The sequence below is a fragment of the Arvicanthis niloticus genome, chromosome 4 (assembly GCF_011762505.2).
Source record: "Arvicanthis niloticus isolate mArvNil1 chromosome 4, mArvNil1.pat.X, whole genome shotgun sequence".
NCBI lineage: Eukaryota > Metazoa > Chordata > Mammalia > Rodentia > Muridae > Arvicanthis > Arvicanthis niloticus.
In genome coordinates, this window is record NC_047661.1 from 59,200,325 (window position 1) to 59,226,827 (window position 26,503).

The 26,503-nt window shown below is 40.2% G+C and overlaps 1 protein-coding gene across 6 annotated transcripts in view; it reads right to left on the reverse strand.

The window, feature by feature from the left end:
- Positions 1-26,503, reverse strand: part of Rapgef2 (Rap guanine nucleotide exchange factor 2) — a 224,518-nt gene that overhangs the window by 109,553 nt on the left and 88,462 nt on the right. For 2 of the 6 annotated variants that reach the window (XM_076932543.1, XM_034500567.2), the window contains exons 5-7: positions 5,599-5,674; positions 3,750-3,917; positions 1,241-1,258 (exon numbers count right to left, since the gene is read on the reverse strand). In XM_076932543.1, coding sequence (XP_076788658.1) covers positions 1,241-1,258; positions 3,750-3,917; positions 5,599-5,674 — 262 coding nt within the window. Of the gene's footprint in view, positions 1-1,240; positions 1,259-3,749; positions 3,918-3,996; positions 4,033-5,598; positions 5,675-12,664; positions 12,684-18,755; positions 18,797-26,503 lie in introns of those variants that run through there. The other 4 variants (XM_076932548.1, XM_076932545.1, XM_076932544.1 and 1 more) reach the window with 4 other exon arrangements.

The window sequence follows — 26,503 nt, forward strand, 5'->3', positions numbered from 1 at the left end:
CTAAAAATAAATAAAATAAAATAAAAGTCTTTTTTTTAAAAAGTAAACAGGGTGTGGTCCTGTGCACACCTCATCCCTAGCTATTGAAAGAAGAGACAGAGGCTCACTAGGGCTTGCTGGCTGCTAGCCCAGCTGATAAAGCAGGCTCCAGGTTTAGCAAGAAATCCTAGCTCTAACGAACAAGGCAGACAGTGATAGACGATGCCAGATTTGGGCTCCAAACACTTGTACACACCCATGCACCCATGTACACATGTACACATGTACACATACACCACCCCACATAAAAACCAGCAATTTCTATGAAACACAGCATCTATGCCAGTACAGCATCCCCTTGTACAGAACATAAAGGAGTTGTCTCATTTGAGAATGTAGACAAATAGTTTGTTATTTCATGGAAGGCTGCCTCAATACCCAAAAATATTAGTGACAGATTTCCTCAATATAAATGTAATTACTCATGCCCTTTCTCCTGTACAGTAACACAGCCATAAATGTTACTGTTCCTCTACCATCTTCCAGGGAATCATCAATTTTTCTTCCATAGCTCCAAATGCCCTAAGCCAAACATGAGCTGCAACTTCAACAGCCCAATCCTGAAAATCACAGATTAGTTATTGCAGGCATTAAGAAACAAGTTAGGGTATTCTAGATCTCTTGATTAAAATGTAGGCAAACCAAAGCATGAAATCTGGTTAAAATCAAGGTGCAAATAAGAAAACACAGTACGAGATTTGAAGTTCCCATTTCTTCTTTTGAATAAGCCTGGTTTTGTTTTTTAATGTAAATGAAATTTCCCCAGTATATTCCCCAAATGCTCTCATCCTGGGATTTCTAAATTTGCTTTCTATCAATTGAATAATTAAAATATAAGTTTCTAAGGAATTTCCCATGAGCTTTCCCACAAGAAAGGCAGGGCAATTCCAATGTCTGTTTTTTTCTTATTTGCAAAACAAGTTAAAAGAAATAGTGCTTCAATCACTCTTAAAAATAATTAAATTGCACTCGCATTCTTCAGGTAATGACCTGCCCATATGTAGAAGAGCACGAATGAAACCTACCGTGCTACCTCCACCTAAACCAACACTTCCAAGGCATGCACAAGCCTCACTCCATTGGCGTGAAGCACAGCAGGACAAGACCGAGCAAACTACATCAGCACCATAATTCATTAGTAACATTGCAAACTTACACACAAACTTAGGTTAGTGTTAAGACACCACACGGATTACGATACCTGAGATTTAGTGCATTCCTTTGAGCCAGAATGAAATGAGTGCCATAGAGGAGGAAAGGAAAAGAGGAACAAATGTCAGACATGCTCCACGTTACGTCTGCCACAACGAAGACTATGTTCATCTCAGTGTGGAATGACGGCGCAGATCAGCTGCATTACTGTGCTGTGTTCTTTAGCCATGCACTGGAAAGTCATCCTGACTCGCCCCAGCTACACTCAAGCGACTCGACTGAGACCAGCTTTCCAACCCAGCCCCACTACGCTAGCCAACTCTTTTCCAAGAGAAAGAGAACAATATGACTCACAGCAAATGAAGAATAACTGTTCTCATCTAAAGCTCTTGTACTGTGTCTATCAAATATATAAAACAAATTTTGTTTTCCTCATTAAAACCTGTTTAAGCCAAATAAATTATATACATATATATATATATATATACATATATATAATAAAATAATTTATATCTCAAGAAGGACTCAATTTTGAATCACAACCATCTTAATTCATTTAGTAAAAATTATTCTCATTGGTCACATATAGCAAATAAATATAGCATTTTAATCTTAATATTAAATTGTTTCCAAAAGTATCTGTTGACCAGATAATATACTATTAAAAATATACAGTTAAACAGAGCAAGAAATGGGAATGATGCACAGAAGGCCAATAAAGGATCCCATGAAGGACAAGAGACGGCAGGCATGAGAAACAGCTATGCTATGACCCTGTGCCCCACACATGCTCATCAGGTTAATCCAACCAACAATCAACTCTGAGCAAGAAGTCCATGCTCATCTGAGTTTCTTAGGATGGAAACTAGTTTGAGAAGGCAATTTCATAGCAGAACAAATAGTAAAAATATTAGTATATCAAAACATAGTCATCTATTTTAAAGTACTAGCACTTATAATTTTTAATATGCAGTTCCTTCTTTCTGAGATGTTAAATCTACACCCAAACCAATTATCTTCTTCAATTAACTACAATTGTTAAAATAAATAAATATATTATATATTAATAATATATTAATATATGTTAATATATTATATAATATATAAATTAATATATTACATATTAATATACCTATATAGTAATATATAACTATATATTAATATATTGTGTATATATACATAATTATATATATATATATATATATAAATAAATTTTCCACCCTCCCTCTGCCTTCCTTTTTATTTTTATTTTGTTTTTGGCTCAAGGTCTTGGTCTGAAGTCCTGGCTGGCCGGGAACTTGCTATGTCCAAGAGGTGGGCCTCCATCTGCAGCCTACCTCTGGCCCAGCTTCTTTTAAGCTTTGCTCTTCTCTGATACCCAAGCCTCTCCAACAGGCAAACAGAGCTGCCTCTGTGGCAGATAAAACTTGGTTCTTCTCCAAGAACTCAAGCAAAGGATTCTCCATGATACACTGAAAAAGTGCATGGAGCACACAGACTGCAGGTGTTCAAAACCCTGTTAAAGATTGTAAAACAAAGAGCTCTCCTAGAAATAAGTGTGTGAACAGGACATAAAGGATGTTCAACCTAAAGTTACTAAAAGCTGAGTTAATGGTTTGGTCTGTGTACACTGTCCACTTGTGCATACCTGCAGAAAGAAAAACTGGTAAGTGTAAACTAGTTAGCTAGTGAACCATTTTTCTGTATCTAGTTGTAAACTAACTTCTTATAGTGGCCACTTCTGTGTGTCATTCACAGATAAATGACCTTCCACGTTATGCCATTAGCATAAGAACTTGGGGTCCTTTCATTTGGAAACAAAAGAAAGGCTCTAAACTGAGTTTATGGAAGTTTGTATAGAGCACCCACTATCCAAGGCTTCGTTTCTTCAATGTAAAATCAGTGGCACTCGAGTGGGTCCCAGCACTTAGGAGGCTCTCCAAACCTGTTCTGCAGAAGCATTTCAGAACATCAACAGATGTTTCTGTTTCTTTAAGTCAATTCAGGTAACTCTGAGTTCTCTGCATTGAACAGAGCTGAGGTAATATTCTCCCAGTAGAATAAAAACCCACAAAAGTACCAGGAAAGCCTTACACATACCTACTTCTTAAATAAAAGCCAGATATGATATCAGTCATTAAGACAGCAGCACAGCAGAGAGCTACATTCTTGAATTAAGAGAAGGGAACTTAGAAATACCAACTCAAATGTTACATGCCCATTTCAAAGCCCATCTCAGAGAAGAGTTTAAGATACAACAACTAAGCTGTGTCTCTTCAGTTCTTGTTTCAATACTTTCTGCAATCTATTCAGATGAGAAGATGTGGGCTTCCACCAGAAGCAGCAGCAAAACTCAGGGGAAAACAAGCAAACAAACAAGAGAAGATGGGGCTCTGTAAGTTCCAGGCCAGTCAGGGCTACAAAGGGAGACCAGTCTCAAAGTAAATAATAAAGCCAATGAATAAATAATGCAAGATAATCAACTTTTAACCATCTTTTTACACATGCCCATCACAAAAGACTTATGAGAAGCACCAAATCTGTGCTCTATAACTCACCGTATGATAGCCTCTAGGTAAAGGCGGCTTGCCCACAGGGTAAGGGTCCACTGTGTCAATAATTGTTTGTCTTTCGCCTTTCTGGTTGATTTTCCTAAATCTTCTTCGAGACTGTCTGTGGGAGGCTTGACGTTGGAAGTATTCTTCATTTTCATCCATATAGTCCACCTGAAATAAAACCCCCAAGAGATTTTATTTCCCCAGTCAGACCATTCCACATTAACACCAGATGAGAAAATAAACTTACAAACGGTCTACTTTCATTCATTCTGCACCTCTCTGAGCTAAGTGGCCCGCAGTGACTCTTGGGTGAAGCAGCATTCTCAGTTCCACTTAGGACAATCTGGGTTACCCTGGAAGTCCTGTAGTTTCGGGGGAAGAGACTTTAAGTAGTCTTTGTGCTGACTTACAAGTCAAAGAGGTCACGGGGTATGACCACACTTTGTGAACACGCCCACTGCTTGTCATAGCTTTAGTATAGACAGGCACAAAAATCTGATGCATTTGAGAAACTCTGTAAACCCCCTGGAACCCTGAATGAATCAGACATCGCTGCCAGCAGGATGGCTCTAGGAAGCAAGGTTCCTCTTCCGGCTTACATGGCATGCCTTCCGTTTCTTTCTGCTTGTATAGCATTTACTGCTTTAAAAACACAATTCTTCCTTCTAAACATCTAAAAATTCTAGTCAACACACACTAACAGGGAACAAGCAAAGTGAGTTTATTCATCAGTTACGGTCTTCAGGATTGCTCATACAAAGGCTGCTCTCACAGTTCCTGTAATACTGTCAAAGTATGAAACCTCAGACACTTTACCAAAAACAAATATTAAAAAAATCCATGAAAGCAACATTAACAGGAATAAAAATCTCAATTTAAAGTGTCAGAAAGTCCTCTCATCTGTCCAAGATTTTCATAATCCTAAATTTTACCACCGCCATTTTATTTTCTCATTTTATAAGATTTGGCCCCAATTTTTTTTACTAGGTTTGGAGAGGAAGTTCTTACTGCTGACAAAATTCCTCTGTAGTATCTTGGGGGAAATCTGAAATTGCCTCTAAAACCTCGACCTGGAATTACCTACCAAATATTTAACCAAATGTGATCAAGAAAGTTCCACTATCGCCACTTCTGTGCCATCATTTACTTTACAAGATTTTCCTCCCTGAACAACAAGGCAGATGAGCACATGGAGCCATCTTGAAGGCTAGTCAGGGCTGGGTACTGTACCTACCCGCCTTGGCTTTTGTTTCTTTAAACGAATGTCTAATAGCCTCTCCTAAATTATTTGTATGCAGTAAGAAAGAAGTATCACAGATGGTTTTGCTTTAACGCTTTACTAAAATAATTATGTTGCTAACATCTTTCTTACCTTTCCATATGATGCCTTATCTTAATGTATCTTAAATCACACTATAAGAGACAAAGGAGTCAGCAGGTCTCTAATGTCCTCTCAGTTAAAGGAATTCAGAATTGTCTAATATTAACTGTTCCTTGAATACCCATCAATGTGATTCACTTAAAGGAATTTGTTCAACGCATAAGCCCCTCAGACCTAAACTTCTACAGTTCCAGGATCCCCCAAATTTCAGTTAAAAGACATGACCACTGATTGAATTATAAAGTTCAAACACCAAACACTGTCCCTTTCAACTTTCTATCTTCTACATTTGAGTGTTGTAAATAATTGCAATATTACAAGTATGAACTCAGATTCATAATTATTAAGTAAAGCTGTTACAAAAATACAGCACCTTAAGATGAACAAGTAGTTTGTGAAAAAGATTTCTTTTACTTTTTACTGGAAGATACTTCAGGAAAATAAAAGTTCTCAAAGAGATATTCTTACCACAATCATTTCAGAAGGCTCTAAGACGATGCATTCGCAGCCACGCCTAAAGCTTCCTGCAGAACGCTTGCCAAAACTAGAAAGAGGTAAAAAGAAAAAAAAAGAAAAAAAAAAAAAAAAGACAGACTCAGGGATCAAGAAACATGAATTAGGAATTCTAGCTAGCCTCCAATTAAAGACATTTTTTTCAATTACAAAAACTACACATTAAAAATGTCTTTAGTCATCTTTATACAAAGAAATAACAACAAAATAATTTAAATTCTAAGTTTCAATCATGTTTTTTTCTGGAAAATTGTTTTCAAATTAATAATGTAATAAGGAAGAATTAATATGAACATGTTTTGTGATGGACTGTTGGAAATCATTCTCAATGAGGTGAAGTTTTAGAATATTCCAATACAGACAGAAATGGCCCCATTGTAAATGACAAAATATTTATAAAAAAAAGTTATAAGCAATCCCCTTTTCTAAGTTAACATGCTCAGACTAAACACTCCTTCTACACGGGAATACTTTTGTTTTCTAATTTCCCTGATCAAAGTTATTCTAAATGTTTTAAGAAAGAGATGCCAACCTAGGACAAGTGGTATGCACAGATGTGTGTGCAGATGTGTGCATGAATTCCCTCCCTGAGAGCTCCACCCTGGGGACTCGGAACACAGTCCTCTGCCCCATCTCTGTCAACTCTCACTTTAATCCTGGAGAAGACTGTTTTTCTTGTTTGTTTGTTTGTTTGTTTTTCCTGACATTTTCTTTATAAGCTAGAACCCAGGTGTACCAGAGAGGGTCTGACCTGCCTTCTCTATCCACAAACTCTACCTGTTTCTACCCAGTCGCTACTCCAAAAACCTCTCCTCTCCCTCTAAAAAGAAACACTTTTTAAAGCTTCAGTGAAGACTGAATACATATATTTCACCATTACATGTATATATTTTAGTAATATTTTATTTAGTTTGCTTAGTACACACAGTAACTGTAAAAAAATAAAAGGTTTCACTGTAATACCTGTGCACATATGTACGTGCTTTTACGTGCATCTTCCTATTACCCTTGGTCCTTCCCCATTCCCTCTGACCTGCTTCCTTTCATCTCCCTCCCACTTTCTATGTTTTGTGCTTTTAATATAGAGGCTGCATGTGAGAGAAACATATGACATTTGTCTTTCTGAGACTTGCTTATTTCCCTTAACATGATAATCTCCAATTCTCTATTTTCGTGCAAACAATAAACATCTTTTCTTCTTTATGACACAGTGAAAGTCCATAGTCCACATATTCCACTTTAAACATCTTTTAAGGAAAAAATATGTTCCCAATAACAAATTTTAATTGAACACTTTTCCTCAACGTGAAGTTAATTAGGCTTTCTGGGCGACTTCTATGGAAATTCTCCCTTTTATAGGACCCTTTTATCATGACATACAATGTTTCACATACTAGGAACTAAGCTATGAAAATCAAGATGACGGTCACTCTGACCACTTCATCTGTCAATTTTATTCATTTACATGAGGTCACAGGTCAGAGTAGACTCATCAATTATGTTCTTCGGGGATCAAAACTTGTTTAATGAAGAGCAAACCCAGAATCACAGATAATACCATTTAAAACCACTTTCAGAACCCTCAGACATATTCAAACATACATACTGCAGCATGTCTTATAAAGTAGAGAAATGACTTAGCGGTTAAAGCCCTTGTCATGCAAGCAATAAGACTGGAGTTCAAATCCCAGAATCCACTGCAAACCTGCATGGCTGTTGTGGTGAAAGGAAAGTCAAAGGATCCCTGGAGCAAGCTGGCTAGTGAGACTAGCCATAATTTAAGAGTTCTGGGACTGACTGAGAAACAGTCTCAAAGAATAAAGTGATTCCAGGCATCAGCCTCAGGGCATCACGGTATTCAACATCTTGCAAAACAATTTTGACATAGTAAAATACATAACAGGCTTACCAATATCATCATTTTAATACTATTACATGACTAGATAAAAATGTATATTGTATACTTCAGGCTTGTTACTAAGTTATATAACATCAAAATCTAACAATGAACACAAGGGGACGCTGTGCAGCTCAGTGTGGTATGTGTAATTAGCAAGAGCACCTCCCAGGTTCCACTGCCAGCACCTCAAAATAAATAAGCAAGCTGAAGCACAACTGGGAGACTAGGTTGTCATATTTCATTCCACTTCAGACCTAGACAATTTTATAAACACGACTGCTTCTTTTGAAAATGTGGAATGAATGGCACAGTAAGGAAATCATACATATCTGTACTGCATACAGTGGTCCTACAATACTTGATGAAAGAAATCAAAACCTGCTGCCACGGGGTTGAACAAACTTCAGCAAGAAAGCTGAATTCCCACCTTCAACACTAGCACTGCCGGTATGCACAGTCCCTGTGCCAGTTCCCCACACCCTACTCTACACTGCAAATCCTGTTACTAACTAGGGCTAGAAAGCACTTCATGACTTTGAGTTGTATTAACATGCAAAGGTCACACTGTGTAATATATTCCCAGGAGAGTCTGGGACATGGGAGCTGCAGGTGAGCTGATAAACTGCAGCCACAAGACTCACATCCTGCAGACATCACAAAGCTGTCGAAAGGAAAACAATTCTCCATCACATTAATTTCTCAAATATGCTGAAGGAGAGACGCTAGCACCCTCAGAATAGAGCTAAGCGAGGCATTTGTCTTTCTATCAAACAGCCAACTGAACTGGGGAGAAGGGTTAGTTGGTCCTAACCCAGCTGGAAGCATAAGGATCTGAATTAGGATCTCTAGAGACTACCTTACAAAATCATGAGGCTATTACAGTGGTGTCCACAGCCCTGGTGATAGCGAAAGGCCAGGACTCCACTATCTGTACAGCAGAGCTCAGTGCAATATACTTCACAATGGTCACATACGGAAACAACTCTATTAACCAAACAAACAGTAGTATGTACACATAAAATAGATTTCAGAATGTTGGTGATAATCATCTGGCTCCATAGCCCAGGCTACCTTCAATCCATGTTCCCCCACCTCGAGCCTCCCAAGTGCTGGGTGTACAATTGTGTGACGCCATACGCAGCTTACAACGGAGGACTGTTCAGACATATAAAGGACTGAAGAACTGACACAGGATACAAAATGGATGAAGCTTGAAAATGTCACACAGAGGGCAACAAGCCAGTCACAAAAACTCCACTTAGAGGAATTAGCTAGAATAGGCAATTTCACAGAGGAAGAAAGTGAGAGGTCACCGAGGTCCGAGGGGACACAGAGGGACGATTCCTCACAGTTAGCTTCTATTTATTTTAGTGGGTTTACGTTTCTTCACAAAGACTCAGGAGTAAGAAAAAGCAGGAAGTCAAAGCAAACAACTAGATGGCAGAGTGCTTGCCTACCACTTCACGCCAGGCCATGATTAGAGAGCCCCCCAGTCCCCAACAAAACGTCCAGTTGTTTGAGACTGGAACACACCACTGAGAAACACTGCAGCAACCTCTTCCCATTGGTCATATAACGCTGAAGTGGCAGCAGCTGTGAATGTACGTGGGAAGACGTGGGAAAGACACACATAGAACAGACACTCAGTGAGTGTTCCAAGCAATCGGTTATACCTATGTATTCTTTAACTCAACATAACCACATTTTTCCTTGTGTCCACAGATAATACTAAGACTCTTCCATATTATTTCTGACATGTAAAGTGTTTTGCTGCCCAGTCCCCTTCATGTGTAACACAAATCAGTATTATCAACATAAGCCTTTTAATTAACATAAGAACTTGCAAAAAAAATTGACAAAATACAGCCACTATTTCTTTGTTAGCTTACGATCAGTGGAAGATGAGTCTTCAAACAGCTGCAAGCCAATGACAGTCCAAACTGGCCTTCAGTGAGAGGCAGCTCTCAATGGTCAGGCCCACTTGCCAACTAGCTGAGTGGGAAAAGACCACTCAGCATTTGTAATTCACATAGCAATTCAAATTCAGCAAAATCACACAGTGCAGTAAGAACCTTAGGTCAGATGAAAATACCCAAAGATTTGAATGTCAAATCCATACAGACCAAGTGTCCTCAGGCAGCCCCTGCGAAGAATGCAACCTACAGAAAGGTTAACTGTTGCTGCTTTGAAGTTTCAAAGTTTTAGGGTTGTTCTGTTTACATTTGAATTAAAACACTTTAAAAGTCATCCCAATCTTGAGTAGTTTCAGTTTTTCTGTGTACCTGAGTGCACCACAAAATTATCAATGTGTGCGCGCACGCATGCAGTACACTCACCAACACTCCTGGTAAGTCTTGGCTTTACCATTCAGAACCCTGTTGGCCCTTTTCCATCTTAGACACTGGCTTTTGACAGGCAGCTATGAAGTTGAAGAGGGATGTCAGGATGGGGAAAGTATGGTATGTGTGTTCCTAAAGAAGTTGTTCTGTATGAATACACTGCACAACTTTGATTTCAGTGCTTCAACTTCAATGTAGTGCCAGAACATCCTTACAACCGTTAACATTAAATAGTCACAAAATGACAGCTAAGTTACACAGGTCCACATTTGTCAAGTGTTGGCTCTCTCAGCCTTATGAAAATAACAGCATGTAAGCCCTGTTGCCAGCCATCAGCTGAAAGACCAGCAGCAGCACAGCACACAGAACACACCACACAGCATAGCACACACCACAGCACACACCACAGCACACACCACAGCACACACCACAGCACACACCACAGTACACACCACAGTACACACCACAGTACACACCACAGCACACACCACAGCACACACCACAGTACACACCACAGTACACACCACAGTACACACCACAGCACACACCACAGTACACACCACAGCACACACCACAGCACACACCACAGTACACACCACAGCACACACCACAGCACACACCACAGCACACACCACAGTACACACCACAGTACACACCACAGTACACACCACAGTACACACCACAGCACACACCACAGTACACACCACAGTACACACCACAGTACACACCACAGTACACACCACAGCACACACCACAGTACACACCACAGTACACACCACAGTACACACCACAGTACACACCACAGTACACACCACAGTACACACCACAGCACACACCACAGTACACACCACAGTACACACCACAGTACACACCACAGCACACACCACAGTACACACCACAGCACACACCACAGTACACACCACAGTACACACCACAGTACACACCACAGTACACACCACAGTACACACCACAGTACACACCACAGTACACACCACAGTACACACCACAGTACACACCACAGTACACACCACAGCACACACCACAGTACACACCACAGTACACACCACAGTACACACCACAGCACACACCACAGTACACACCACAGCACACACCACAGTACACACCACAGTACACACCACAGTACACACCACAGTACACACCACAGTACACACCACAGCACACACCACAGTACACACCACAGCACACACCACAGTACACACCACAGTACACACCACAGCACACAGCAGAGCACACACCACAGCACACACCACAGCACACACCACAGTACACACCACAGTACACACCACAGTACACACCACAGTACACAGCAGAGCACAGAGCACACAGCACACAGCACACACTACACAGCACTTACCACAGCATATACCACACAGCACACACACCACACAGCACACACTACACAACACACAGCACACACCACACAGCACAGCACACAGTACAGTGGTCCACAGTTTCATCCCACTTGAAAGTTTTGCACAAAACAATTTAAAAATTAATATTTACAAATTAACTCAGTTCTTCAAGTCAAAATAAACTAAGGAAAATGTTTGTAACAGGTGCAAATAGCATGACCTTTATAATCCAAAATGCACTGTAATATCCTGTATTCAACAGCCTGCTATATAGGGCCCCTCAAGTTCACAACCAGAAAGCATGAGTCTGAGAAAAGCAACTTACCGAGTTTGTGTAAACTCCCATAGGCAACTAATTGGCAGCAGAAGTTGTAAGGCTAATTGAGCCTAGGTTTCTGTCAGCACACTTTGTCCCAATTTGATTCAAGAGTATGTTTTATTAGTGTGAGTGTCCTGGAAAAGGCAGCAGCTGGGCACGGAAGCCCCATCTATCAGTGTCCCTAACCTTGCCCTGCGTATGGGCCTCCACATTCTTGTGTGCGTCAGAACTGCTTGGCGGAATGCAAGTTCTCTACATCGGAATGTAAACTTACTCATGTCAGGGAAGATGACCAGAAGATCAGAGCCCAGCATTGAAACTGAGAGACTGACAGGCAACCCAAATTTACTAAATGATCTAAAATGTCAAACTACAAGAGAGCCTATTTTTCTCTCTTCATTTCTAGAAAGTGATACTTACTCAATTTTAATCTCCTTATAAATCTAAGTAACTAAAATATAAATAACCAACTGGTGCTCCTAAACCGAAATCAATTTATGTATCAATGACTTCAAAGAAAGAATTACATCCCATGGTCTATACAAAGTATGGTGGCAAGTGGGAAAGACCAGAGCAACTGCGGAAGCCATTAATTTCATTTTCAAAGTCAAGAGAAAACTCAGGAAAGTACATTAAAAAAAAAAAAAAAACTTGCCATAAAAGTACACTATATCTTTTTTAATATTTTACCTTCACTCAAAAATAAATTTAAAAAATAAAATCATACATCATGTAAATGACAAAGTGTGCGTGCGTGCGTCTGGATTACACAGTCAAGAGAGTGGAGTAAGTGGCTATGGTTCCCTAAGTATGTGGAAACTACAGACACATTTCGCCATCTCTACACACCTTCCACAGCTACTTTAGAAATGCTCCAGCAGCAGCAAGCACTCAATGGCAGGGTGCTGCTCCTCTGCGCAGGGAAGCCCGGCACTGAACCTTTACTTACAAATGTAGCACACACAAAAGTAACAAGGAAGGGCTCTCTGTGCTCCTCCTTCTCTCCCACCCCCTGTTCGGTCCCTCTACTTAAGCAGTATTAAGCATTTAATATTTGTAGTATGTACATTTTAATTTCTAAAAATCCAACCTGCACTGTCTTCAATGTCTTTGAAGCCCCAGTACAGCAACAGTGCTGCCACCGTGTACGGCTACGTCTCTGCAGCAGCGAGCGCTCCCATTTCCCTTAGCTGCTGGGGAGCCTATGCGCTCCTGGCTGGTGGCTCCAGCAGAGCCAACATTCCTGCTGAGGCTCGCTTCCTGCTTCCATGACCCACCCACCTCTCTGGACTGCATTATGTATTACACATGTTGTATGGGCACTTCCGCATACCAGTCTCATGACCTCAGCAGCTGCCTGACAGATACTCTTTATCAATTTCTATGAATTCATTATCTACTCTTGTAACTCAAGGACAAGTAGAAATCCCCAATGTCTGTTCTCCTGTGAGGCTTCAAGGTCAAATGTTCACGCGAGCTACGGCCGAAATTTTTGTTATTAACATGTACTAAAGCAGTGCTACGAGCTGATTGCTCTCCACCAAAAAAAAAAAAAAAAAACAAAGAGTTGAATTGTATTCCGGCCTCCTGCGGGATTAGAGCTGTAAAGACTGGCATACATTTACATCATCACAGATGGGCGAGGCTGGAGGAGGCTGTATGGCTCTTGCTTTCCCCCTTCCGGCAATAAAATTGTTCTTACCTCAGATGTACAGGGCTACACAGAGCAAATTTTTCTCTTACCACAACCCAAACCAGCCTGGGACAGTGGCATGAGGGCTATGCTTTGGGAGTGTCTATGTCCTCGTGACCAACCTGCTACAGACAGCTCAGCTAAACGGATCTGCTGCTATCAGTCTACACAGTGGTACCAGCCCGTCTCTGCTGATCACTGTGCTTTGGAGCAGGTGTCAGCCGACTGGCTCTTTAAAAGTTACGGTCCAGGGCAGACTCTCCCTTCAGCACAGAAACACGTGCTGTGACCAAAATGGCCCTTTAATCTTCACCATTTCACTGTGCAAAGCTGAGCATATCCAGTCAGACAGAGAAGTCAGCTCAGCTCCAGTATCTATCCACAAACAACCTAATTTTTGTAACATTCACAGAACAACAACAAGAATACATTAAGAACTATAAAATGAGTTGGTGAATGGGTAAGACTGCTAAAAACCAAACATCTCGGTCTTGAAGCACATTTACGTGAACGGCATCAAATCATGGCCGTCTATCAAATGCACCACACTTCCTGAGGTAAAATGCTATCGTGCGTGCCTCTGTGAGACAGGACCTCACAAGACCTGTTTGAAACAAGGAAAAGAATATTCACACATACGTATAGTTTACTACAAAGATAGCAAGTAATAAAATGCCAACTTGATTAACTCAGCTGAGGGAAATGAGGGTTTTTCTCATGAATCACACGTGTGGTATGAGTAAACTGTTCCTTCCCTTCCTACCAAAAGCAACACAGTTGACATTGTTTAATCTGTTTCAGAATTTCTCTTATGGACGGAAGTGGTAAAATCTTGTGATTTACTATTGAAAGGCTTAGGATTAAGACTAATATGAGATATGCATGACCTACATTTTAAAGGAAAATTTCTGAAATAAAAAGATATTCTATGCTCATGAACAAAGCTGGTGTTTGACTTCAGTTCAGGCAATTCAGTCAGATCCTAAGCTGCATTCTCAATACCAAGAAGCTGATCTTAAATCTACAAGGGAAGACGGAGCTACAAAACGATTCTGACAAAGAACGAAATTGGTATTTAAAGTAAATGTACCATTAGGTTACACAAAAGCAGGCAAACATACAGAGGGATAATTGATTTTTTTAATTAAATATTTTGGGTTTTAGTTAAATATTTTATGTAAATGATTAACAATTCAGTGAGATTTTAAAAGCATGTGAAGGTAATTCAATAAATTAAATTCTTTTGGTGGAGGCAAGAAGGCGACTTGAGTTCTATGCTCAGAACCCACACAAACTTCATGAAGTTGTCCTCTGAACTCCACATGCACTCTAAACAGCACACACACCTACACATACATAAATAACCTGGAAGGATTGTATATATTCTTTTAAGTAATCTTCCTAAAACTATTGACTTCCACATGCAAAAATAAAAACTTTTAAGCCACTCAGATAAATTAAATCAAAATGGATCTTAGACATTAATGGAAAAATTGGTAATACTAAATTTCTAGGGGGGAAAAAAAAAGCCTAAAAAAACTTTTGTGACACCAGTTTAAGATGTCATAAACAGGGTCCCCAAAGTAAAAAATACAAATAAGTTTTTTTAAATAAATTTCAATTAAAATTAAAAACCTATAGTTTAGGGCCAGCGGTACAGGTGTTTACCACCAAGCCTGAGAACCTGAGTTCAATTCCTCGGTCCCAGGTGGTAGAAACTGAGAACTGATTCCCACAGGCTGTCCTTTAATTTCCCCATGCATATCACACACACACACACACACACACACACACACACACACACACACACACACACACAGAGTAAATATTCTAATTTTTTAAGATTTATTTATTTATTTATTTATTTTATATATGTTGAGTACACTGTTGCTTTCTTCAGATACACCAGAAAAGGGCATCAGATCCCATTACAGATGGATGTGGTTGCTGGGAATTGAACTCAGGACCTCTGAAAGAACAGTCAGTGCTCCTAATTGCTGAGCCATCTCCCCAGCCCAAATACTGTGTTTTTTAAAGCCTTGGCTTTTATTTTAAAATGATGATGATGATGATGCTGATGACGACGCAGGCCAATGATTGAGAAAACTTTTTTCTAAAATATAAGATCTGAACTAATTTCATCAAAGGTATAGGGGTGGCCATTAATACATGGAAAAAAATCTCAGACTGGTAACATCACAGCTCACTAGGTGATCTCTTCTCTGGTATGTGAAAAACCCTAATACAAGCCTACCATGAAACAAAACCACCACCACAAAAACAAAAACAAACAAGTAAATCACACAGCTATTAGAACGGTGGGTATCAAAAGTCTGACAATACAAGACTGGAGACAACATGAAGCAACTGGACGTCTGAGCGACCATTTTGGATGCAAACTACAGCCACCGTGGAGAACAGTGTGGTGGTTCACAATATAGGCCAATAAACACCACATAGTACCCAAGAAGTAATAAAAGCATATTGTCCATACAGACACATATTAACATTCACAGAAGAGAAAAAACAGAAGCAATCAAACTATTATTTATAAATTAGTATTTTGAGGGAGATCCTCCTTTACAAGATTTAATGAGCTCCAGAAAATTTGGCATTTATGTTGGCACTGTGGGAATATGCTACCTAGCCTGGTAGGATAGGAAAGGAGGTAATTCTGTACTTAGGAGTCATGATGGATAGATAGGAAGGCATGATTTTAAAGCTGTCAAAGTCTGTCCTGTTACCTTCAGACATAACTCTATTCATCCCTCTGTCTCCTTTGGTGTCTCTCTGTTAACCTAACCCTCCGTCTACGTACCTTAGGGTGAACCAGTTACCACGTTACCATGCCCTCGCTTCTCACATCTGTCAACACCTGGGACTCAATATACCTAAATAACCTGTGTTCATTTCATCCACCTCTCCTTGATGTCTCCTTAGAGCTGTCAAAGACACCATTCCTCTACAGACTGTCAAGTTAGTCTAATCATGTCAGAACCATCGCTTAACTCCTGCCCTGTCTGTAATTCTGAATCGCTCTAAGGTACTCTGCTGCACGGCCAATCAAGCTCTACCCTGACAGAAATGCCAGTGGGGCCATCACTACAGCACACCCTGTGTAAGTGTGCTATGCAGTCTCCCAGATACCCTCTCCTTCCAACGACTTAGTGGCCCTCAGTCGGTCTTCAAAAGTTAGAACTTACTGGTTCTGACTGGTAAGCAGCTAGCTCTTCTCTACAGTGTTTCAAGACTATGACTGCTTCATACAGGCAGGTAATCGATGAAAAATCTGCTATAACCACAAGGAAGAATGCTTTCACACACATAGTAACTTACATAAGCTAAGGACTGGCTATGAAGCCTGAAAATTCTTCTTCACAACTCTTAAGGTAAACACTCCAAAACTTAGATAAGTTAGATTCATAACTAAGTGGCTAACTGTAGAAAACTGAAGTGAGATCTGAATTTGTTTCTTTAGATGAATATATACCACTGTGCAAGAGAACACCCACACAACTTACTATACAATACAACAAAGGAAAGTGTTCTTACAGAGTTTGACCATTGCTCTAATTTTAAAAATAGCTAAGGGGGCTGGAGAGATGGCTCAATGGTTAAGAGTGCTGACTGCTCTTTCAGTGGTCCTGAGTTTAATTCCCAACCATATGGTGGCTAAAACCATCTGTAATGGGATTTGATGCCCTCTTCTCATGTGTCTGAAGACAGCAACAGTGTACTCATATACATAAAATTTAAAAAATCTAAAAAAAAGAACTGTTTTAAATCTAGCTAAAAAAAATTTTTAAGTGCACCAACACTGGGCTAAGTGCAGTGGCATCAGCCTTTCTTTCCAGCTCTCTGGAGGCAGAAACACAGGCAGGAGGAACTCTGTGAATTCCAGGCCAGCCCAGTCTACATGCCAAGTTCCAGGCTAGCCAGAGGTATATAGTGAAACCCTATCTCAAAATGTACAAATTAATAAATGTTATCTTAATGAAATTATACATTAATAAACAGCAGTTTACAGCTATAAGAACATAAATAAGTTGAAAGATAACATTTATCCCAAAATATTTAACCCAAAAACTTAAGATAAAAGCTATGATCACTATTCTTGGTTGTCAAGTTGACGACATATGGAATTAATTAAAATTCAAGTGGCTTGGTACACCTGTGAGGGAGTCTTTTCTTAATTAAATCATTTGAAGAGGGAAGACTCACTTTTAAGTTCAGATCTTTTGAGATGGGAAGATACACCTTTAATCTGGGCCACCCCTTCTGGCAGCAGCCCACAGAAACGACTATATAAATGAAGAAGGAAGCGCTCTCTTCGCCTGTTTGCCTTCTTCACTCCTGTTGGCAAGTCCATTCCTTCAACAGCATTAGACCCTACTTCTTCAGGATCCAGCACCTACTGAAGGGAAGCTGAGACATCCAGCCTCAAAGACTAAAGAACTACTGGATTCTTGGACTTCCCATTGTTGAGCAGCCATTGTTGGACTAGCTGGACAACAGCCTGTAAACCACTCTAACGAATCTTATAGATGTGGATATAGATACACATGCAGATATACAGATAGATTTTGTCAGTTCTGTTCCTCTAGAGAACCCTTATTAATGCAAAAGCATAATTTTTAAAAAGGCTTTATGAATACCAAATAGCATTCCTGCTATTTTACATTTAATTGAAGAAAAGGTAAATCCTATAAAGTAATAAATGTGTTAGTAAAATAAAGAAATAGTACTAATCCTGTGTGTGTACAATCCTAATTGATAATTAAGAACATTGAGAATCCACATGCACTTACATATCTAAGCTCTGGCTTCATTTTACTTATTCCAACTAATGCATTCAAACAATTTATGGTGCGTTAGAAAATTAAGTGGGGCATATATTATAGTTGAGTGTAATTCTACACAAATGCATACACATTTCAATTCATAAAAAAAAAAATGAAATGCATTGTCCTAGAACTACAACTAACTGACAATTCTTATTGTAGCAAAGATATTCCAATTTCATGGCATTTAGCAAAACCCTTAACTCATGCTATGTCCTATTAGGATGCTCAATGCAAAGTATTTGTTTCCTTAAAAACAACATTAGTTTCTGCACACATATTTAAGACACTGAACTCACAAGGTCACAAAGAGCATTCCTCTATCACTCCTCTAAAAGTAACTGACACAAAGTACAGTTGTGAATTCCGTTGCAAGTAGTAGCAGACACATAATTCAAACATTTAAGAGAGAAAATCAACTCTGTGTTTCACTGATATAGGTCAGATCTGAAGACCTTCATAAGTGCAATAATAATACTTTTATGTAAGAGAAATACAACCATGACAAAACGAACCATCACACATTTATACCTAGGATGGAGAAAACAATTCTCTGACCCTCAAGCATGTGATAACAACTGGTACAGCATCAATCGCTCTCACACATACACACAAACCTAAGAATCCTGTTCTTTAAGGCCACTTACTTGACACTACCAATGTCAGGATCCCAAGTACCACAAAAGCCTGTATTTATATGTACAGCACATCTGTGTGCTGTAGTTATAGCAACCCAATTCCCAGCCTGAGCCAACAACTGAGCTCCCTCCCTAGAGAACACCTTTGCTCTGTGCCTCAGATATCACCTCAGAATACAACTTAAGAGAAGAAAGAACAATCCAAATAACGTGAAATGTTTCTGAACGTTTTGGGACTTTTTTTAATACTAAAGCAAAAAAATAGACTAATACACAAAGGGGTTGTTTTAATATAGTTACCACTGTCTCTACGGATGTATTTCGTCTGATAACTTTAATGTCGAAATAAATTTTATTTTTAAGTTTAAACTGGACACACTACATCTGCAATTAAATTAACTGTTCTCAAACCACATTCACATTTGCTTCATTGTTTTCTTTGCCTTATTTGGAACTCTCCCAGCATTTCCTTGAAACCTTTAATAGATACCTTTACCGTGTCCCTGCTGTGGGAATACCAGGAGTTCGTCAACTTTTGGCAGGACACATAGGAATCACAGATGATGCAAGACCCATGACAGTGTGCTAAGCTGATGAGAAGCATGAACACAGGCTGAGTGCAAGACTGACCTATCTAGTAAAGAAGACAATGAACAAAAATGGAGAAACTCTAACAGGTATATAGGAGACAAGTTCACCTACCCAATTAGCCATGTCTCACTAAAAACTACATATCCCAGAATCCTGAGTGGCCTGTACTTTGTTTAAGGCATCTGGTTTGGGGACCATCTTGGGAAAGTTGAATTTCTTCCTTACTTCTTGCTTTGAGATTTGAGTTAAAGACACGAAACCAAAGCTCGGCAGCATCTTTGGAAGCTATAACTAATAGCAACAAGGGAGGACAAACAGCCTGTTGCTTTTTTATATATGTTGCCACTAGAAAACCACCCAGGGTCTGTACCCTAAGGTTCTCACCAAGAGAAAACCTAGCCACCATCCCTGTCTATGCTACCAAAACTAACTAATGAGCACAGTAGGCTAACCAGAGCTTGGTAGGACATTCAACACACAGCAAACACAAACTCTTCCTGTGAGCCCCCCTGGGCCCTCTCTTCCACTTTGCTACTTCATTCTGTTTTGTTTCAAACTTGTATTTACTAGTACTATGTGTAGAGTGAGGACTTAAGCAGCTCCAGCAGCTGGGCTTTCTCACCAGCCCTCTTACTACCTCTCCATCTTACTACCACTTCTCCATGTAACCCTGGCATTAAATAAAACCTTAGGTCATTAAAATGTGGTCCACCCCCAAGGGAAAGTTACCATGATATGGTTACAAATATTTTTAACTTGTAGGGAGGGTTTAAAAAACACAATTCTGAATCCAGAGGATCCAACAATATTTTTAAGTGACTGCTACATTTTTGGCACCACCCCTTTTCAATACTTCCAAATAGTGAACCCCCAAATCTATAAACTGAGGTCCAGTCACTTTAAGCCTAAAATACAAGGGGGAACACTTTCAAAAGCATATATGCATGCTTAAATGAACACACGCACACAATCATGGGTTTTGCCAGCTCAATATTCTCTCCTCTGGTCCATCCCTTCCATGTGCCCTTGTTCTGGATCATTTCCAATGGGTTTCCTGCTCCTCTTCACCAGGACAGTTCTTTTTCAGTGTATTTTGTGTGGGAGGAAAGGGGGAGTTCCCCCTCCTTGTTTGTGGTCCACACAGACCCCAGGAAAGAGAGTCAGAACCCCCAGAATTGGAGTTATGAACATTCATGAGCCACGGTGTGGGTGCTGGGAATCGAACCCTTAACCTCTGAGCCATCTTTCCAGCCACCCCAATGATATTTCTTGATGATGACATTTTCTCTTTCACCAGTTCAGTCCACTGGTATCCTTCCCCAGGTGTGTCTCTCACCATCCCTTAGCCAAAAGCTCCATCTCGACTCCGTGTTACTGAATCTCCGGGCAGCACTGAACCAAACTTCTTTACGGAAACTTTTTTTTTTTTTAATTATTGGCTCTGATGGCATGACAATAGGACCTTTGTGCAGGTCTGCCCCTCACTTAAAGCAGTCCCAAGAGGAGGTGCTCACTCAGCAGTGCTCCTAAAAAAAAGGAAGGAAATGCAGAGGGCAGGTGTGAGGGCAGAGGTCAGGATAACACTAGGAGTGGGGCTGTGGCATCCTTGTGGAGAATTCTGCTTCTGAGACATGAAACTACTGAAACACTATTCTTTAGAGTGATTAGGATTTTGCCCATTTGGGGTGTTCTGCTTGTTTGTTTGTTTGTTTGTTTGTTTAGTTGGTTAGGTGATTTGGGTGTTTGGGGTTTTTTGCTTGTTTGGTTGGGGTTTTGGCGGGGTGGCGGGGTTAGAGCAATACATGTAGTGCTCATTCTTGATAACTATCTGCTAAAGATAATACTTCACCCGTGAAGTCTAATGCAATACAGTCTGATCAGCTGTTAAAACATACCACTCACTGGTTTAGCAATAAGATAACAGCTCTGACCAAGGAAGCAGACTGACATACAAACTCACACAAAGAAATGGTTTTTATGTATGTATATGTATACTTTAATTTCTACTGAAGACTCACCTATACACATATTCTTACAGATGTCGATATAGATCAAATTGAACATTTTAAATTTAAAAAGAAACTCCTCTAACTCCATGCCTAGCTGACTACTGTCATTAACTGTTGAACTACAAGCTGGAATCACTTGCTCCAGCAATAATATGTGACAATGAACGGTGTGACACACACCTGAAATCAGTAGCTCTACACAGCCTGACTGGCGCAGCCAAGAGCAGAGGCTGCCCATTCCAGACAAGGATTTTAGTGTGAGAGCTGGGGAGACAGCTCAGCTGGTAAAGCATTTGCCACGTCAGCATGGGGACTTACACTGCATTATTCACTTAAGAAGCCAGCAGCAGCAGATTCTGTAACTTCAGTGCTGGGGTGGAGACAGAAAGACTGAAGCATACAAGGCAGCCAGCCAGCAGCGACAGAAAGGCCCAAGAATTACCCTCTGGCTTCCACACACATGTGGGCACACACACACACACACACACACACACACACACACACACAAAACCACACTAAAATGAAAGAAAAGACCTATCATCATGTAGCTTCACTTGTTGCTGTTGTCACTGTCATCGCCGCCATCGTCATCAACGCTGTCATTTCTTGACACAGGGTCTCCCTATGTAGCTCTGGCTATCCTGGAACTCAGTATGTAGACTAAGCTGACCTCAAACTCACAAAGATCCTCCTACCAGTGCCTCCCAAGTGCTGGAACTAAAGGCATGCACGAGCACATCTCCTGGAGAGTTGTTTCACCTAATCTTTAAGGCAGTACTTCTCACGAGGAAAAAAGTTACATATGGCCCTATGCTTCTTTCTGAAACCCAATGAGGACAGCTTTAAGATGGTCTGGAATTGTTACTGCGTGCCTCATTTCTCCTGAAGAACCAGTCTTACCTTTCCATGCTTTGTTCCTGCACTATCGTGATTTTTACTGGTTCCTGGGGGTAAAGCTTCCCTGAACACACACACTTTTCAAACCCTAGTCCCCACTTCTCTTTATACCTATATACCTTTTGAATACACTTAATATCCAATAAGGCCACCCCTCTGCAACATAATATGTTAGTGAGTTATTTAAATGCCGTATTAATTAATTCATAAGATTAATAAGGTAATTAATAAGATATCACATGATTTTTAACAAATTTGTACTTCTTAAAAATACAGCTAACCCTATAACTCTTTATGCAAAATATGAAACATTTAAATGTGTCCTCAATCTCCATCCCATGAGCACAGAGGGAGGCACCCACTGCTTTACCCTCTTTCACCACCATTAGCAAGTTCTCAGAGCCATCACTGCTTATAATGTAGCTGTGTGGCGCACTGTGCCTGTGATTTTCAGCTCAAACAGTGCCCTGTCTGTCATATGAAATATAACGACAACAGTGTTGCAGTCTCTCGGGACTGACAAGTTAAATGTCTTGTTTCTCCACTTATCCTCATTATAGCTGTTGGCTCCAATAAAAAATGTGATTATTAAGAGGACTATACCACAATTTTAATTTTTAAAGATTGTAGATGTTTGGTACCGGTGAAATAAAGCACTAATTTTAAACGGACACAATCAACATAACACACATAAACACTGAACACACTCCTTCCAACCTCCTGCTAATGCTGCCTGAGACACACTTCACTGCCTTCCCAATTAAGTTCTGAGGTTTGTGAACTAGACCTCCCAGGACTGCCACCACTAGCAACGTTTCTGCCACTTCTTCACACAGACAAACTCCATTCTTTTGCTTTCACTGAAGCTACTGGCAAAATTCGGCTGGCCCTCCTTCAATCACTCTTGATGCTATCACTCATGTGCTTTGCTATGACCAGATTTCCTTTCCAAACACTTGCCAATGATCTAAATTATAAATCAACTCAAAAATCACCTCCAACAAGAGCTGCCCTTGATTAGGCCACAGAATGAATGAATACGTATCTCCATCCGTATATTTGAAGGGCTCTGCCTTCTGAGCTTCTCCATTGCTTTCCACTGTACTGCCTACCTGTTTCATGACACAAGGCAGCTTTTTCCATGTTTCATATACAATTTCCTCACCTTCCCAAACATGTACTACGTTACACGACAGGCTTCCCTGATATACTCCAGGACTGATTATGAGATCACTCTGTAGCACACAATGCAAGTTTTTATTCAAGTTTGAAAAAAAAAAATGGGAGACATGATTAAGATTCTGAGCTCCATCAAACACAGTCAAAAATAAGATGGAATAACCCACAAACACAAATAGGCCCACAATCTTCACTGATATTACAGTGCCCATTGTAACAGACTTAAAGCACCTTAACAGATTAATTTAGTAAATTAGATGCTAAGCCCCACACACTGCAAGTCTCTGATTCCTAGCCTTCATTACAATCCTTTGGCACCTCCCACATGCTAAGGCTAATGACTTGGGTTAATGGGCTTCTTCCTTCAAGCTTACAACCTGTACCTTGACCACAGCACAAACAGGAAAGGAAGTGTCTGTATACTGATTGCTCTGCACTGTAGAGGATATGACTTTAAAAGATGTGTGAGGAGATCTGACTGAAAACTAAGTTCATAAAAACTGGACTGCTATTAGCATCTCCTCCACACTGAAAGCACCTCTCCTCCGTGCTTTCTAGAGAAAGAACTACCCATGAATCTCTGCGGCAGCCTTTATTACAGCTCCAACACACTGACTCTTTCCTATTAAAACCACGTTAGAACCATTCCTAAGGCAACATCACCCAAGGAAACAAACAACTGGGGCAGAGCAAATGCCACCAGGTGCAACATGAAGGAACGGCCTATATATAGCTCTGGCCTGTCACTCAGTCTGAAGACTGTCTCTTCATCCCATTAAAACCCTGACTCACAAGCATTTGACATGCAGCCAGAGAAAGAGCAACTTATGTCATCCTTCAGAATACTCCGAGAGCAATGTGCTCACGGAACAGGTCTGGACTGCAAGTCCTCGTTCTTGCAGAGCAGCAGCCTTTTTGAACACTGGGTTCCTTCCAGGAGCTGGAACAAGCTGTCACTTGACTGATGGTGGCTGGTAAGATGCCATCACAGGGTTGTCCGCCCTTCCCCCTAGAGCTTCATCTACAAGTTTCATTTGTGTGGCAGATATCTCAACAAGATGATTACAGTGTTGAAGGCTTTACTGGTATCTTTCAACATGCATGAATTCCAAATCACACTCGTTACAGTTACAGTAGGATTCGTGGTAAAAAATTAAATACCATTTCCAATTACTGAACTAAACTGTGGAAAGTTACAGACACTGAAAGATATCAAGAGTAACCCTTTATAAAGATGTTTTAATGTTATGAAGCAGTATTCATATGCATACACACATTCTTTAGTGGAGATAAACAGGATGGAGAGTTATTATGTGGAGAGTGTTCTTACTCACGTGGACCACCAGTGCATACATACCCTCCACATAAGGACAATGAAGTTCAGAATGGAAACCATTAGAACACCAATTAGAGACAGTCATTCTTTAATGACTATCTTGGAACTGACTCCTTTTCCTTTGAAAATCTATAAAGTTTGTTTGTAATTTCTTTTTACACCAAAATCATGTAATTTTTACAAATATCCTACACCTCAACCAGGATTTTCCTGTACAAGTTTAAGTCAGACAGGCACACTGAGGGATGAAATGCCATGTCATGTGTTTGAAAAACAGGATTACTATCTGTCTTTCCTCTGCGAAAAGAACTCGTAAAATTACTTCTAGAATCCACAAGCATTCTAGGCTGCCTTCTGGGAGGTATAAATCCCTACACAACCAAAATACCCTTGCCTGTGCAAAGCTATGTGAGATCCAAAGACTCGACATATCAAAGTGTTTCTAATGGTTCCTGGTGAATGAAGTACAGTACAGAAATTCTAGTTGTTTGACTGTTTGAGTCATTTTATTACCATAACATTACTATTACAACCAGTGCTGTGAGGCACTGCCACTACCACAAGAACAGAGAGCAAACAGGCTTCCCGCCCCTACTGGATCATTTTCTCAAAAGAATAAAGCTTGCCAGTCTGACCCTGGGAAGCAGAAGCCAAGAGAGGCATGCAACCTCTTTTACTAGCCCTTTGGCCTCCAGGGCACACCCCACCCCTTCCTGTCACCTCCCCCAGGCCAGCCTTAGTATACAGTGTAAAACCACCTCTCTCCATGGTTTACTAGGTCTGACTTTTTTTGGGAAAAAAAAAAAGTTCACATCTGTAAAATAAAATTTTCAAGACTCATGAATTATTTATGTGAATGGGCATGCCTGTCTACATGTAAGTGTGAGGAGCACAGGAAGTTTTGAGTGAGTGTGTAAGGAGTGGATGATGTCCTGAATGAATGTGTTATTGACAAGAGCCAATGCTTCAGACTAGTGGGAGCTGGCAAAACCTTCTGATCCAAGAAAAGTGTTTATAAACAATTGACCAGTGTGTGCGAAAATTAGTAACTGTGACTTGCTCCTTCCAGAAGATTACAAATCTGAGGCTTCTCCTCTACACAGACCTTCTTCCAAAAAGAGCTAATGCCTTAAACACACTAAGGTTCCCAGGTTGTTGTTGACATCTGTGTGTCTGGGCTTGGCATGCAGGACACTGTGTGCATGTATGTGCACATGAGCACAGAATGCCAGAAGAGGGGGTTGAATCCCTGAACCTAAAGCTGCAGATGAAACACTCAACATGGGTGCTAGAAATTAGAGCTGGGCCCTTTGAAAGAGCAGCAAGCACTCTCTCCAGCCTCTAAAATAAATTCTTAAGATTACCCTAATCCTTTCAAAGGATTTTAACCTTAATATAGTTGAATATTTTAACTTAACCAGAATATAGTTGAATATTTTTGCAGAAAAGCTAGGTGACAGAGAGACTATATTTTAATCAATTTAAATATTAGTAACATAAAGGGCTAGTTATGACAAATTCCTAATAAGGAAGAAAGGACTGTCTCCTGAAACTCAGTAGCTAGCTAACCTTAACACAGGTGGGGCATGTTTTAGGAGATAAGCCTTTCTGGTTATAATTAATTGGACCAGGGGTGCATATGTGACCCGCTAAGCCAATCAGATTACATCCTAAAATTTCCAAGGAAAATAGTCAAACAGCATAAGTCTTTGTGACAAAAAGTCATAAATCAACAGTCAGCACAC